Source organism: Erinaceus europaeus, chromosome 12 (genome assembly GCF_950295315.1).
Source record: "Erinaceus europaeus chromosome 12, mEriEur2.1, whole genome shotgun sequence".
Classification (NCBI taxonomy): domain Eukaryota; kingdom Metazoa; phylum Chordata; class Mammalia; order Eulipotyphla; family Erinaceidae; genus Erinaceus; species Erinaceus europaeus.
Window position 1 is genome coordinate 69548968 of NC_080173.1, and position 13898 is coordinate 69562865.

At 40.5% G+C, this 13898-nt stretch overlaps 2 protein-coding genes and 1 long non-coding RNA gene across 3 annotated transcripts in view; all 3 read left to right on the forward strand.

The window, feature by feature from the left end:
* Positions 1 to 13898, forward strand: part of LOC103108121 (C-C motif chemokine 15-like) — a 290207-nt gene that overhangs the window by 259311 nt on the left and 16998 nt on the right. The gene's annotated exons all lie outside the window — the stretch shown is intronic.
* The window catches only part of LOC132541738 (uncharacterized), a 29075-nt gene that overhangs the window by 7287 nt on the left and 7890 nt on the right, over positions 1 to 13898 (forward strand). The gene's annotated exons all lie outside the window — the stretch shown is intronic.
* On the forward strand, positions 8862 to 12539 carry LOC132541785 (regakine-1-like). The gene is made up of 4 exons (XM_060202481.1): positions 8862 to 8912; positions 9796 to 9964; positions 11455 to 11569; positions 12052 to 12539. Exons 1-4 carry the CDS (start codon positions 8862 to 8864, stop codon positions 12182 to 12184), a joined length of 468 nt encoding a protein of 155 aa, XP_060058464.1. The 3' UTR covers positions 12185 to 12539.

Sequence of the window (13898 nt, forward strand, 5' to 3'; positions counted from 1 at the left end):
CTAAAAGACCTTTTATAAATAAGAACATCACCATAATACTTGCCATATATCACAGCAAATAAAAATTGTTGAATAATGGCACTTCAATACATTAAATCCATAATATCAATAAATGTCAATGGCTTAAACTTGCCCATTAAAAGGCACAGAGTGGGAGGATGGATCAGAAAATACAACCCAACCATATGCTGCTTGCAAGAATCCCAACTGACCCAACAAGACAAACACAGACTTAAAGTGAAAGGATGGAAAACTATCAAACAGGCTAATGGACCACAAAAAAAGGCAGGAACAGCCATTCTCATCTCTGACACATAGACTTTAAATTAAATAAAGTAATAAAAGATAGGCAAGGCTATTACATAATGATTAGAGGATCAATCAACCAAGAAGATTTAACAATTATTAACATCTATGCACCCAATGAGGGACCATCTAAATACATCAAACACCTACTGAAAGAACTACAAAAATACATCAATAGTAATAACAATAATAGTGGGAGACTTTAATATCCCACTTTCACACTTAGACAGATCAATGAAGCAGAGAATGAACAAAGAAACAAGAGAATTAAATGAAGAGGTGGACAAACTACACCTAATGGACATTTTCAGAATTCTTCACCCCCCAAAACTGGAATACACATTCTTTTCAAATCAACACAGCACATACTCAAAGATAGACCACATGTTAAGCCACAAAAACAGCATCAACAAATTCAAGAGCAGTGAAATCATCCCAAGTATCTTCTCAGACCACAGTGGAATAAAGCTAACATTTAACAGCAAACAGAAAATTACTAAAAGTCACAGAATTTGGAAACTAAACAGCATACTACTTAAGAACCACTGGGTCAGAGAGACACGCAAGCAAGAAATTCAAATGTTCCTGGAAACAAATGAAAATGAAGACACAAGCTATCAAAATATTTGGGACACAGCTAAAGCAGTATTGAGAGGGAAACTCATAGCCATACAACCACATATTAAAGAACAAGAAAAAGCACAAATAAACGACCTTACTGCACACTGTAAGGACTTAGAGGAAGAGGAACAAAGGAACCCTAAAGCAACCAAAAGGACAGAAATCACTAAAATTAGGGCAGAAATAAACAACATTGAAAATAAGAAAAACATACAAAAGATCAATGAAGACAAATGTTGGTTCTCTGAAAAAATTAAACAAGATTGACAAACCACTAGCCAGACTCACTAAAAAAGGGGGGGGGGAGAAGACTCAAATAAATATAACTGTAAATGATAGAGGAGATATCACAACTGACACAACAGATATCCAGAAAATCATGCTAAACTTCTATGAAGAACTATACACCACCAAGCTAGAGAATCTGGGGGAAATGGAAGAATTCCTAGAAACATATGCCCTTCCAAAACTGAACCAAGAAGAACTACAAAACCTAAATGCACCAATCACAGAAATCAAAATAGTTCTTAAGAATCTTCCCAACAGGGAGTCGGGCTGTAGCGCAGCGGGTTAAGCGCAGGTGGCGCAAAGCACAAGGACCAGCATAAGGATCCCGGTTCGAACCCCGGCTCCCCACCTGCAGGTGAAGCAGGTCTGCAGGTGTCTATCTTTCTCTCCTCCTCTCTGTCTTCCCCTCCTCTCTCCATTTCTCTCTGTCCTATCCAACAATGACGACAACAACAATAATAACTACAACAATAAAACAACAAGGGCAACAAAAGGAAATAAATAAAATTTTAAAAATATAAAAAAAAAAACTTCCCAACAACAAGAGTCCTGGACCAGATGGCTTCACAAATGAATTCTACAAAACCTTCAGGAAACAGTTAATACCCATACTTTAAAGCTTTTCCACAAGATTGAAGAAACAGGAACATTCCCTTTCACCTTCTATGAAGCCAACATCACCGTGATACCAAAAGCAGATAGGAACACACAAAAAAGGAAAACTACAGACCAATATCTTTGAAGAACACAGATGTCAAAATATTGAACAAGATCCTGGCCAACCAGATACAGCAGTATATCAAAAAGATTGTTCATCACAACCAAGTGGGATTTATCCCATGAATGCAAGGCTGGTCCAACATACGTAAGTCAATCAATGTCATTCACCACATCAATAAAAGCAAAACCAAAAACCACATGATTACCTCAATAGATGCAGAGAAAACCTTTGACAAAATCCAACACCCATTCATGCTCAAAAACTCTACAAAAAAAATGGGAATAGATGGGAAATTCCTCAAGATAGTAGAGCCCATCTATAGCAAACCTACAGCCAACACCATACTCAATGGACAGAAGCTGAAAGCATTCCCCCTCAGATCAGGGACTAGACAAGGCTGTCCACTATCAACATTATTCTTCAACATAGTATTGGAAGTTCTTGTCTTAGCAATCAGACAGAGAAAGAAATCAAAGGAATACAGATTGGAAGGGAAGAAGTCAAGCTCTCACTATTGCAGATGATATGATAGTATACATAGAAAAGCCTAAAGAATCCAGCAGAAAACTACTGGAAGTTATTCTTCTTCTAGCGTTTTCCCTTCTTCTGTAGCCAGTCAACAGGTCAGGTTGAAAGCTGTCAGGAGCTGCTTGTTGCTGGGTTTGAAAGTGACTGGGATCCATGTGGATTCAGTCGGCTAGGAAGGATCGTCAGTTTCCCCAATGAATGGGTACTCACGGGATGCACCACAAGAAGGTCGATCCAATGCATCCCACTGGAAGTTATTAGGCAATATAGCAAGGTGTCAGGCTACAAAATCAATGTACAAAAATCAGTAGTATGTCTTTATGCAAACAATAATCTGAAGAAGACAACCAGAAATCACTCCCATTTACTGTTGCAGCAAAAACAATAAAATACCTAGGAATAAAACTGACCAAAGAAGTGCAAGATGTGTATACTGAAAATTATGAGTCACTATTCATGGAAATAGAAAGTGATACCAAGAAATGGAAAGACATCCCATGCTCATGAATTGGAAGAATAAATACCATAAAAATGAATATTCTCCCCAGATTCATATACAAATTTAACACAATACCCATCAAAGTTCCACCAAGCTTCTGTAAGAGAATAGAAAAAAACTACAATCATTTATCTGGAACCAGAAAACATCTAGAATTGCCAAAATAATCTTGATGACAAAAAAGCCCCAGAAATGGAGGCATCACACTCCCAGATCTCAAACTATATTATAAGGCCATCATCATCAAAACAGCCTGGTACTGGAACAAAACTAGGCACACAGACCAGTGGAACAGAATTGAAAGCCCAGAACTAAACCTATGGATATCTAATCTTTGATAAGGGGGGGCCAAAGTATTAAATGGAGGAAGGAGGCTCTCTTCAATAAATGGTGCTGGGAAAACTGGGTTTAAACATGCAGAAAAATGAAAGTGAACCACCTTATCTCACCAGAAATAAAAATCAACTCCAAATGGATCAAGGATCTGGATGTTAGACCAGAAACTATCAAATACTTAGAGGAAAACATTGGTGGAACACTTTCCCACCTAAACCTCAAGGATAACTTTGATGAAACAAACCCAGTTGCAAGGAAGACTAAAGCAGAAACAAACCAATGGGACTACATCAAATTGAAAAGCTTCTGCACAGCCAAAGAAACTATCACACAAACAAAGAGACCCCTAACAGAATGGAAGACGATCTTCACATGCCATACATCAGACAAGAGACTAATAACCAAAATATACAAAGAACTCAGCAAACTTAGCAACAAAAAAGCAAATGACCCCATCCAAAAATGGGCAGAGGATATAAATAAAACATTCACTACAGAAGAGATCCAAAAGACTAATAAACATATGAAAATTGCTCCAGGTCACTGATTGTCAGAGAAATGCAAATAAAGACAACATTGAGATACAACCTCACTCCTGTGAGAATGGCATACATCAAAAAGGACAGCAACAGCAAATGTTGGAGAGGCTGTGGGAACAGAGGAACCCTTCTGCACGGCTGGTGGAGAATGTAAATTGATCCAATCTCTGAGGAGAGCAGTCTGGCGAACACTCACAAGGCTAGACATGGACCTTCCTTATGACCCAGTAATTCCTCTCCTGGGTATATACTCCAAGGACTCCATAACACCCAACCAAAAAGATATGTGTACACCTATATTCATAGCAGCACAATTTGTAATAGCTAAAACCTGGAAGCAACCCAGATGCCGAACAACAGATGAGTGACTGAGAAAGCTGTGGTATATATACACAATCGAATACTACGCAGCTATTAAGAACAATGAACCCACCTTCTTTGACCCATCTTGGATGGAGCTAGAAGGAATTATGTTAAGTGAACTAAGTCAGAAAGATAAAGACAAGTATGGGATGATACCACTCATAAACAGAAGTTGAGAAAGAATAACAGAAAGGGAAACTCAAAGCAGGATCTGACTAAATTTTTAGTAGGGCACCAAGCAAAAACCCTGGGTGGAGGGTGAGGGTGGATGTTCAGCTTCATGGGGTGGGGGGAGGGGGGAAAGGAAGGGGGTGGGACACAGACTTCTGGTGGTGGGAATGGTGTTTATGTACACTCCTATTAATTTGTAGTCATATAAATCACTATTTAAGTAATAAGAGAGGGAAAAAACTGATTGAATGTCTCAAACAGACTGAGTCTTTTTAATATATAGGCTGAGTCTTTGATATGTTGACTCTCTTAAAAGTTTAGTCCAGGGAGAACAGAAGCAACCGGTGGCACAGCTATATACAAATAATGTCAAAGGACATAAATTATGGTGATTTTGTAAATGATACAGCAAATCTTAACAAAGGGATTTTTCAAAATTAATCCAATTACCAAATAATGTGATTATAACAATAACTGTCTATTGTCTTCTTGAGCCCTAAGACAGCAGGAACCTCACATTTCCACTATGAAGCCTATATTTCCCTCAGTCCTGGAACCTCTAGGGTGGGGCTCACTTTCCTGCATGCTTCTCTCAAATCATACCAAATGATATTGCATCCACTGATCCCAGCCTAATCAATGCAATGAGTACCACCTCAGCATGCTTCACTTCAGACTGTGTCCAGAGAATTCAGGCATGGAATTCCAACCCTTCACCCTCATTACTCAGGTGAGTCCTTTCCTTTCATGGTATTCTCTAATTCCATTCCAGGAGGTTCACTTCATAACAAAACCTAGATAAAAACTAAAACCTAGATATAGACCAGGTCCCATGAGATAGAACATATGTTCACATGTATCCATAAATTAGGGCAAAATGTATACCTGAAAGCAAAAGTACACAATAGTCTGCAGTGAGTCAGTATAAAGTTCCTAATGAAATAGTATCTAATTAGACTTAGATATCCTCCTCACTTACTTCCTATTACAGTTCTCTCACTCACTCCAAAGCTAACCGTAGCAAGCAAGGACTACAAAAGCTGAATAAGGGATAGAGACTGGCATACTTTAATGATGACTCTTTAGTCACTATCAGGCCACCCCATCAGCTAGGGCCCTATTTGGGGAGTCCTGAGATTCCCAAACAGACATAATGGGCCTAGACCTTGAATATATAAGTCCTTCTCTATTGTTCCATCAGGAACAACACAATAGACCCCTTTGTGGGCATCGCTTAGGACCTTGCCCTCAACTTGGATCAACAACGGTAGAGAATGTTCCATCCTCTGAAGGAAGGATGGACAACATACTGTATGCTACACTTGAGGAAGATGGGTCGATATTGGGGCAGCTTGGAATGTTCCTGTCATGACCACAGAAAGTGAGCTCAGACCTACAGGGATGTAGAGATTATATAGGCTCCTAAGCTAATTATGGGCCCCAGATCACATCAAATCGATGGGGTTTACAGTCAACAATATTTATACCTCTTTTCCATATTAGGGATCTACTCTTTTCCCTGATCCAGTTTTCTGGTCCTTTTTCCAGCTATGACATCATCTCCCCAGACAATAACTTGGATCCACTGGCATATCAGATTTCAGTCTCAGGGGTAAAACAAAAAAAACTAGTATAGCCACAGGCTCTTTGGAATTTAAGTAAAATATACCTAATATCTATCTACAAAATGGAGGAACCCCTCCCCCAACTCTTCATCTGCACTATTCCAGCCTTTAGGTCCATGATTGGTCAACAATTTGTTTGGCTTTGTATGTTAACTCTCTTGTCAACCACCAGGTTCCAGATGCCAGCATGATGCCGACCAGACTTCCCTGGACAGACAACCCCACCAATGTGCCCTGAAGCTCTGCTTCCCCAGAGCCCTTCCCCACTAGGGAAGAGAAAGACAGGCTGGGAGTATGGATCAACCAGTCAATGCCCATGTTCAGCGGGGAAGCAATTACAGAAGCCAGACCTTCCACCTTCTGCATCCCACAATGAACTTGGGTCCATACTTCCAGAGGGATAAAGAATAGGAAAGCTATCAAGGGAGGGGATAGGATACGGAGTTCTGGTGGTGGGAATTGTGCAAAGTTGTACCCCTCTTATACTATGGTTTTGTCAATGCTTCCTTTTTATAAATAAAAATTTTTTTAAAAACTATTTTTCAGTAACCACTAATTTGAGCTTCTAAGTTCATAACTATTTTATTTACAATAACCAACATGAAAGCAACCTAAATATCCAACAATAGATAACTAGGGGGCATAATAGTTATGCAAAAAGACTTTCATGCCTGGTTTCTGAGGTCTCCAGGTTCAATCACTGGCACCACCATAAGACAAAGTTGAGCAGTGATTTAGTTAAAAAAAATATAAATAGGGACTTGGGCAGTAGCGCAGCGGGTTAAGCACTGGTGGAGCAAAGTACAAGGACCGGTGTAAGGGTCCCGGTTCAAGCCCCCAGCTCCCCACCTTCAGGGGAGTCGCTTTACAGGCGGTGAAGCAGGTCTGCAGGTGTCTATCTTTCTCTAGCCTCCCCTCTCTATCCTCCCCTCATCTCTCTGTTTCTCTTTGTCCCGTCCAATAACGACAACAACAATAAAAGCAACAATAATAACTACAACAATAAAACAACAAGGGCAAAAAATGGAATAAATAAATAAATATTTTTAAAATAAAACAAATAAATAGATCTTTAAATAAAAGTTTATGTGATAGACCAGCAAAACAGCTTGCTTGGATAGTGTGCTGCTTTGCCATGTGCACAACCCAGGTTTGAGCCCAGTCCCCATCACACTGGAGTTCAGTGTTGTGGTCTCTCTTATTATCTATCTATCTATCTATCTATCTATCTATCTATCTATCTATCTACCTATCTTTCTTTCTTTCTTTCTTTTTTCTTTTTTATTTATTTAAGAAAGGAGACATTAACAAAATCATATGATGGGGGGTACAACTCCACACAATTCTCACCACCCAATCTCCATGTTCTATCTATCTTTCTATCTATCTCTTTATTTCTGTCTCTATCTGAAAAATCACCCCAGAGGGGTAAAATTTTAAAAAATTAACAGAAGTTTTGGGATATGTATTCAATTAAACACTAATCTACAATCAAAAAGACAAGATTGCATCATTTGAAATAAAATGAATGAATGTGGAAGTGATTGTGCTAAGTGAGATAAGTAAAAAAGTGAAAGATAACTACTGGGTGGTTTTACTGATACGTGGGATATGGATGCCTAAAACAAACAAACTTTCAAAAAAAATAAATAAAGGAAGGGAGGAAGGAAGAGGAAGAAAGAAAGAAAAAAAGAAGTGGTACCCAAACTTTCTCTTGGACTTTGCAAGACTATGATGATTATGAAGGGCATATATGCAAATTGAAAACTGGTTTTCAAATATGAATATATGTGGGTTCTAGATCAGATAGATGGGGTAAACTGTTAATTGTGTTTATATACATTCCTCATGTTTGGGAGCTACTCCTGTCCTAGTCTCAACTCTGACACTATCTTCCCAAACAATATTTTTAGCCCAATCTGTATGTTAGCTACCAGATGCAGGCAAAAATTACTAAAGTCATGGGCCCCTTGGAACTTATCTAAAATAGCTTCTAGCTATTCCTAGCTTCTTCCTACATGAAGACCCCCTAATTCCATCTGCTCTATTCCTTCCTTTGGGTTCCTGCTTATTAGACAATTTGTCCTGCTTTATATCTTACTGCCTTTCAGCTACCACATTGCAGATATCATCCTGACTTCCTTGGGCAGACAACCTCACCAATGTGTCCCAGAGTCTCACCTCTCCAGAGCACTACCCAACTAGGGAAAGATAGAAACAGGCTGGGAGTATAAATCAGCCTGCCAACATCCATGCCCAGTATAGAAGCAATTACAGAAGTCAGATGTGTGGTCTGGGATGTGGCACAGTGGATAAAGCACTGGACTCTCAAGCATGAGGCCCCAAGTTTAGTCCCCAGCAGCACATGTACCAGAGTGATGTCTGGTTCTTTCTTTCTCTCTCTCCTCCTTCCTCATTCATAAATAAATAAATAAAATCTTAAAAGAAGAAGAAGAAGGGGAAGAAGAAGGAGGAGGAGGAGAAGAAATGGAAGAAGTCAGACGTTCCACCTTCTGCACCCCATAAAGAATTTTAGTTTATCCCAGAGGGATACAGACTAGGGAAGCTTCCAATAGGGAAGATGGGATATGAAACTCAGTGGTGAGAACTGTATGAAACTTACAACTTAAAAAGAAAAGGAAATTATGGCATGTTCTACAAAATAAATGGGACTTGAGGATATTATATGATGTGAAATAAGTCAGTCACTAAAGACAAAAACTCTATGATAATACATCTACCTGAAGTACAGGAGGCTCCAAAGTCCCAGATTCAATCCTCCACACCATCATAAACCAGCTCTGGTAAAAAAAAAAAAAAAAAAAAAAAAGTTTGAAAACAAACACACCTGCACTTAATCTAGTATGGCAGGAGTGGATGTAGCAGATAGCCATGCCTGTCTGATTCCCAGTAAGGTAATCAATTCAACTGTGTTAGCACAGTACGTCCTATATCCTAGTAACTTCAGTCATCCCAGGATTGATGGCCATCAAACCTCTATGGTATCTTTGAGCAGGGATCTTACAACACAAACTCAAGGTGACCAGTTACAATTGTACTCTATGAAGTTATGTTCCAGGAGGCAGGGAGCACAGATCCAATCACTACACAACCACAACCCTCCCAGGAGCTGTGCCAGTGAGTACTGTCCTTGAGTCACCTCCAGAGAAAGGAATGGATGAAAACACCTGCAACCTGCCAAAGCACAAATCATATCTCACAGCCTCATTGCCCTATCTCCAGTTCCCCCAACTCAACCCAGAAGGAACTTGACCCTTGACCCTAAACCCCAAGGCAGTCATGGCTAAGAAACCTCTTTGGTTTTTAAGGATCTGACCAAGTTCTCTATGCTGGGCAGGGACAAGGACTTTCAGTTCAGTCTAGCTCTGGGGTTCTAGTGCATCCTGGATGGTGAAATTCAGCCATCGCAGGATCTCCTTCAAACCCTGTTCCCCACTCCCAGTTCCCATCAAGTGAATCCAGGTCTTGAGCTGGGATTCCAGTCCATGACCCCACAGCCCTGTCCTGGTGGGGCATAATGTTGCTGAGACCAAATTCAGGCATCGAAGTTCATATACCACAGGGAGAAAGGGGTACTTTCCACCCCTTGGTTTCAGGGTTTCCCCACTACGCCCTCAAGATGCAACTCAAATATGAAACCTATGGTCATTCTCTATCCTCTATTCTTTTTTTGAATAAATAAACTCAGTTCCCATATTTTAGATAAGTCACCAGTCACGATTCCCAAAAACCAAAACTCCTATGCAATATTTTTCTATCTTGTGACTTCCTCACCAGTTACCTCTTATAAAAGAGGCTCAGGATCTAGATTTCAAAGAGTCAGAGAAGCCAGGAATCTTCATCCCAGCCCTGTATCTACAGCCGGTCACCCACCAGAAGATGAAGGTTAGCCTGGTTGCCCTGGCATTCCTCCTCGCCATTGCCACCCTCCACTCGGAAGCCCAAGGTGAGACATGCTACTACCTGCCCATTCCTCTGAACAAAGCGAACACAGGGGCAGGAGGCTGGGAACTATGGAGGAAATGTGGGTGGTCCTGAATAGGTTGTCTAGGGTACCCTGGAAAATAGCATCATTACCAGGGGCCTCTCTCCACACCTAGGTAGGATTCCTCCTCCTTTCTCTGAGTACAGCCTCATGGACCCTTAGTGTCCAACATAAAGAAGCTAATCAGTGGGGCTGGGTGGTGGTGTATCTGGTTGAATGCATATGTTGCAATCTTGATTGAAATTAGTTGTAGAGCCCTCTAATGCTTTCCCATAATTCCAATTATTACCATTTGTTTATCATCTACAACTACTGATTAGTAAGGGGGCAGGGATGCAGCTCTATGGCTGCATACATGCTTCACATATGTCAGGCCATGGGTTCAATCCCTGGCACCAAAAAGAAGGGGGAAAAAGTAAAGGAAAAAATTTTAAATGCTCTTGTCTAGAATGTTTGTTACAAAACAAAAACAGATTACAAGTAGTACAATTAATGATTCCTGTTTTTAAATTATATTTTAAACATTAAATGGGTATATTTTTCTATTTTGAATGTTTTATTTGGCACTTGGTTTTTTGTTAATGCTTCTTTCTGTTGTTTTGTTTTATTTTGTTTTATCCTCCAAGGTTATTGCTGGGGCTTGGTGCCTGCACTATGAATCCACTGCTCCTGTAGGCCATTTTTTTCCATTTTGTTGTCCCTGTTTTATGGTTATTGTTATTGTTGTTACTGATGTTGTTGTTGTTGGATACGACAGAGAGAAATGGAGAGAGGAGGGGAAGACAGAGAGGGGGAGAGAAAGACAGACACCTGCAGACCTGCATCGCCGCTTGTGAAGCAGCCCCCCTGCAGGTGGGGGTGCCAGGGGTTTGAACCGGGTTCCTTATGCCAGTCTTTGTGCTTCGCACCATGTGCGCTTAACCCACTGCGCTACCACCCAGCCCCCTGAATATATGATCTTTTTACAGCACATTGAGACATGATAATAATCAACTTTTATTTCTGAAGATTTTTACAGACACATTCAGTACAATCTCATTGAAAAATGGTTCACTGTGTACTATATAACCATTATTATTTAAAAACACAAAAGTTTAGTGTCATGAAAAATATAGAATAACTTATGGCTTTGAGAATTCCCAGGAATTCTGACTTTTTTTTATTCCTGAGTCACAAAGACTGTCATAAATTTGAAACTGACAGCCATACCCCAACCCTGAGGACAGATGAGCAAGGAATGGCAGGAGGAGAACTACTAAAGGAGGATAATGTGTGAGAGAGAAAAGGGACAGGTAGCCAGAGACGGGCCAGGCCACACTCCACCACTATCTCACACTACCTCTACCACCCTCTCTCCCTCTCGCCAGTGCTCTGAGAAGCAGAAATTCAGACTGATTGATAAGTGTCTTTGTAGGGAAAGTCTCAACATGACACAGCCCTTTACTTTGCAGAACTACCAAAAAAACAGGTTTCCTGCTGTTTAGCCTTCATCTCTCGGAAAATTCAACTCCGTCACTTGAGAAGTTACGAATGGACGAGTGACCAGTGCTCCATGCCAGGCGTCATGTAAGTACAGCTTCACTGGCAATGGGAATGGGGTCCAAAAGGTGAGACGCAGTAGAAACTGACAGAGGGGAGCAAGAGGCTGACTGCTGAGGGGTGGCAGGAGGACAGCCCAGCTTGATGTTGAGGCTTCTGGGCAGTAATGAGAACTGGTCTTTTGGATGGAAACTGAAGAATGAAAGTGGGACTTCATAGTGGGACCTTCATTGACCCCCCTGGGAAGCAGCAGACTGGCAGTCAGAGTGAGAAGTCAGGCAAATTCTCTTTCTCTCTCTCTGCAAGAGGACAAAGCCAGTAGAAAGAAGGTGGGGAATTTCATGCTAGAGAGAAAGAGAGAGAATAGAAAATTCTTCTCCTGGTTACTGTTTCTCACCAGAGCACTGCTCAGCTCTGGCTTACAGTGGTGCTGGGGATTGAATCCGGGATTCTGGAGCCTCAGGCATAAAGAGTCTCTGTTTCTCACCTTCATCCTCCTTGTCCCACAGCTTCCTTACTAAAAAGGGGCGACAGATCTGTGCTGACCCCAGAGATGCCTGGGTGAAGGAAACTATCAGAAACCTGGATTCTAAGTCACAGTTATCTGGGAGCGGTGCAACCACTACAACCCAGGGAATATAAGAAGAGGCTACAGCACCACCCCTAGCCCTCTCCAGTCAACTCTCTCAGCTCCAGATAGTCCCCGAGAGTTACCTTGGCCTAAATCAAAGTCCTTTCTTGCTTTTCTGTGCTCTCCTAACCTGACAGATTCTGTTTGCTCCTGGGACTTTGCCATAACAGTATATTCCCTGGGGCCTAAGGACAACCTAGATTGCATCTGCCTTCCCATTGCAGGGACCCTGCTGAAATAAAAATGTGCTATGGGCAAAACTTTGTGGTGGATATGGTATGGAACTATACTGTGTAATCCTACAATATTATAAATGACTAATGATCACCAAAAATGGCTTAAAATAAAATTGTGCTATGAAAGGGAGCCTGGTGATTTCAACTGGTTCTCTCACAAGTCTGTGTAGTTATTTCCTCTTTTTTTTTTTCACAGACAATTTTATGGTATTTACTTTGTGTCAGATACTGTTTAAACACTTCACTATCAACTAATTTAAATAGTGGGATGATAGGAATAGAGCCAAGTGACCCTTAGTTCAAGGCCTTGGACAATAGGAACAGTGTAGAAATCAGACAGCCATGTTGAATATTGCTGTTTGTATGTGAAGTGGATAATTAAAGACACACATTAAAAATTCTACTCCCTTTGCCCATGGCAGGAGCTATATAGCTTACCCTTCTTTGAAGGCTCTTTCCCCATACCCCTGTCATGTAAAATATGTATTTCCTTGTATACTTCTCAAGGCTGAGTATAATATCTCCTCCTGGTCCTTCTCCCCACCCAAAACTACTTTCCCCAGTCATTGCAGTCCTACAATAGACTTATTAACTCCCTTGGCCCTTATCTCTGCATATTGGTAGTGCAGTGACATTAAAAAGTTGGTTGTCAGACTTCTGGGAGGTGTGGCCATAGAGTAACAGGAATAGAATGGGATCCTCTCCAAAAAACAACAAATAACTATAACTAAAGACCTAAACAGAATCCACTGACTACAACTAAGACATCTGAAGCCTCAGCCATCAAGTTGCAGACACTACCATGATGCCATCCTGACTTCCTGGGCAGACAATCTTAACAATGTGTTCTGAAGTCTCACTTCTCCAGAGCAATACCCCAGATAGAAACAGGCTGGGGGTATGGAATGACCTGATAATGTCCATGTCCAGCAAGAAGCAATTACTAAGCCAGACATTCCATATTCTGCACCCCATAAAGAATTTTGGTCCAGTGGTCTGGGAGGTGGTACAATGGATAAAGCATTGGATTCTCAAGCATGAAGTCCCAAGTTCAATCCCCAGAAGCACATGTACCAGAGTGATTTCTGGTTCTTATTTTCTTACCTCTTATCTTCTTCAAGAATAAATAAATAAATAAAATCTTTTTTTTTTTAAAAAAAAGAAGACTGTTGATCCATACTCCCAGAGGGATAAAGAATAAGGAAGCTTCCAATGGAAAGGATGGGATATAGAACTCTAGTGGTGGGAACTGTATGCAATTATACTCCTATTATTTTACAATCTTGTTAATCATGATTAAATCACTAATAAAAAAAAAAAGAATCTCTTTAGGCATTCCCAAACCTATATAATGTCCTGAAGAAGTGTAAAAAGACATTAAGTATGAAATTCTAGGCTAATTCCACCTGTGAAAAAAAAAAACAGAGACTAAAACAAACAAAACAAAAAAGCTAGTTGTCCAACAAGGGCAACAAAAGGGAATAAATAA

What these genes read in the sequence shown, in the direction of transcription:
- LOC132541785 (XM_060202481.1), top strand. Translation starts at nt 8,862, where the DNA reads ATGGCAGGAGTGGATGTAGCAGATAGCCATGCCTGTCTGATTCCCAGT. An exon ending in CCTGTCTGATTCCCAGTAAG is followed by an intron (nt 8,913 to 9,795) that starts GTAATCAATTCA and finishes CTTCCTCACCAG; the next exon opens with TTACCTCTTATAAAAGAGGC. An exon ending in TGCTCCATGCCAGGCGTCAT is followed by an intron (nt 11,570 to 12,051) that starts GTAAGTACAGCT and finishes CTTGTCCCACAG; the next exon opens with CTTCCTTACTAAAAAGGGGC.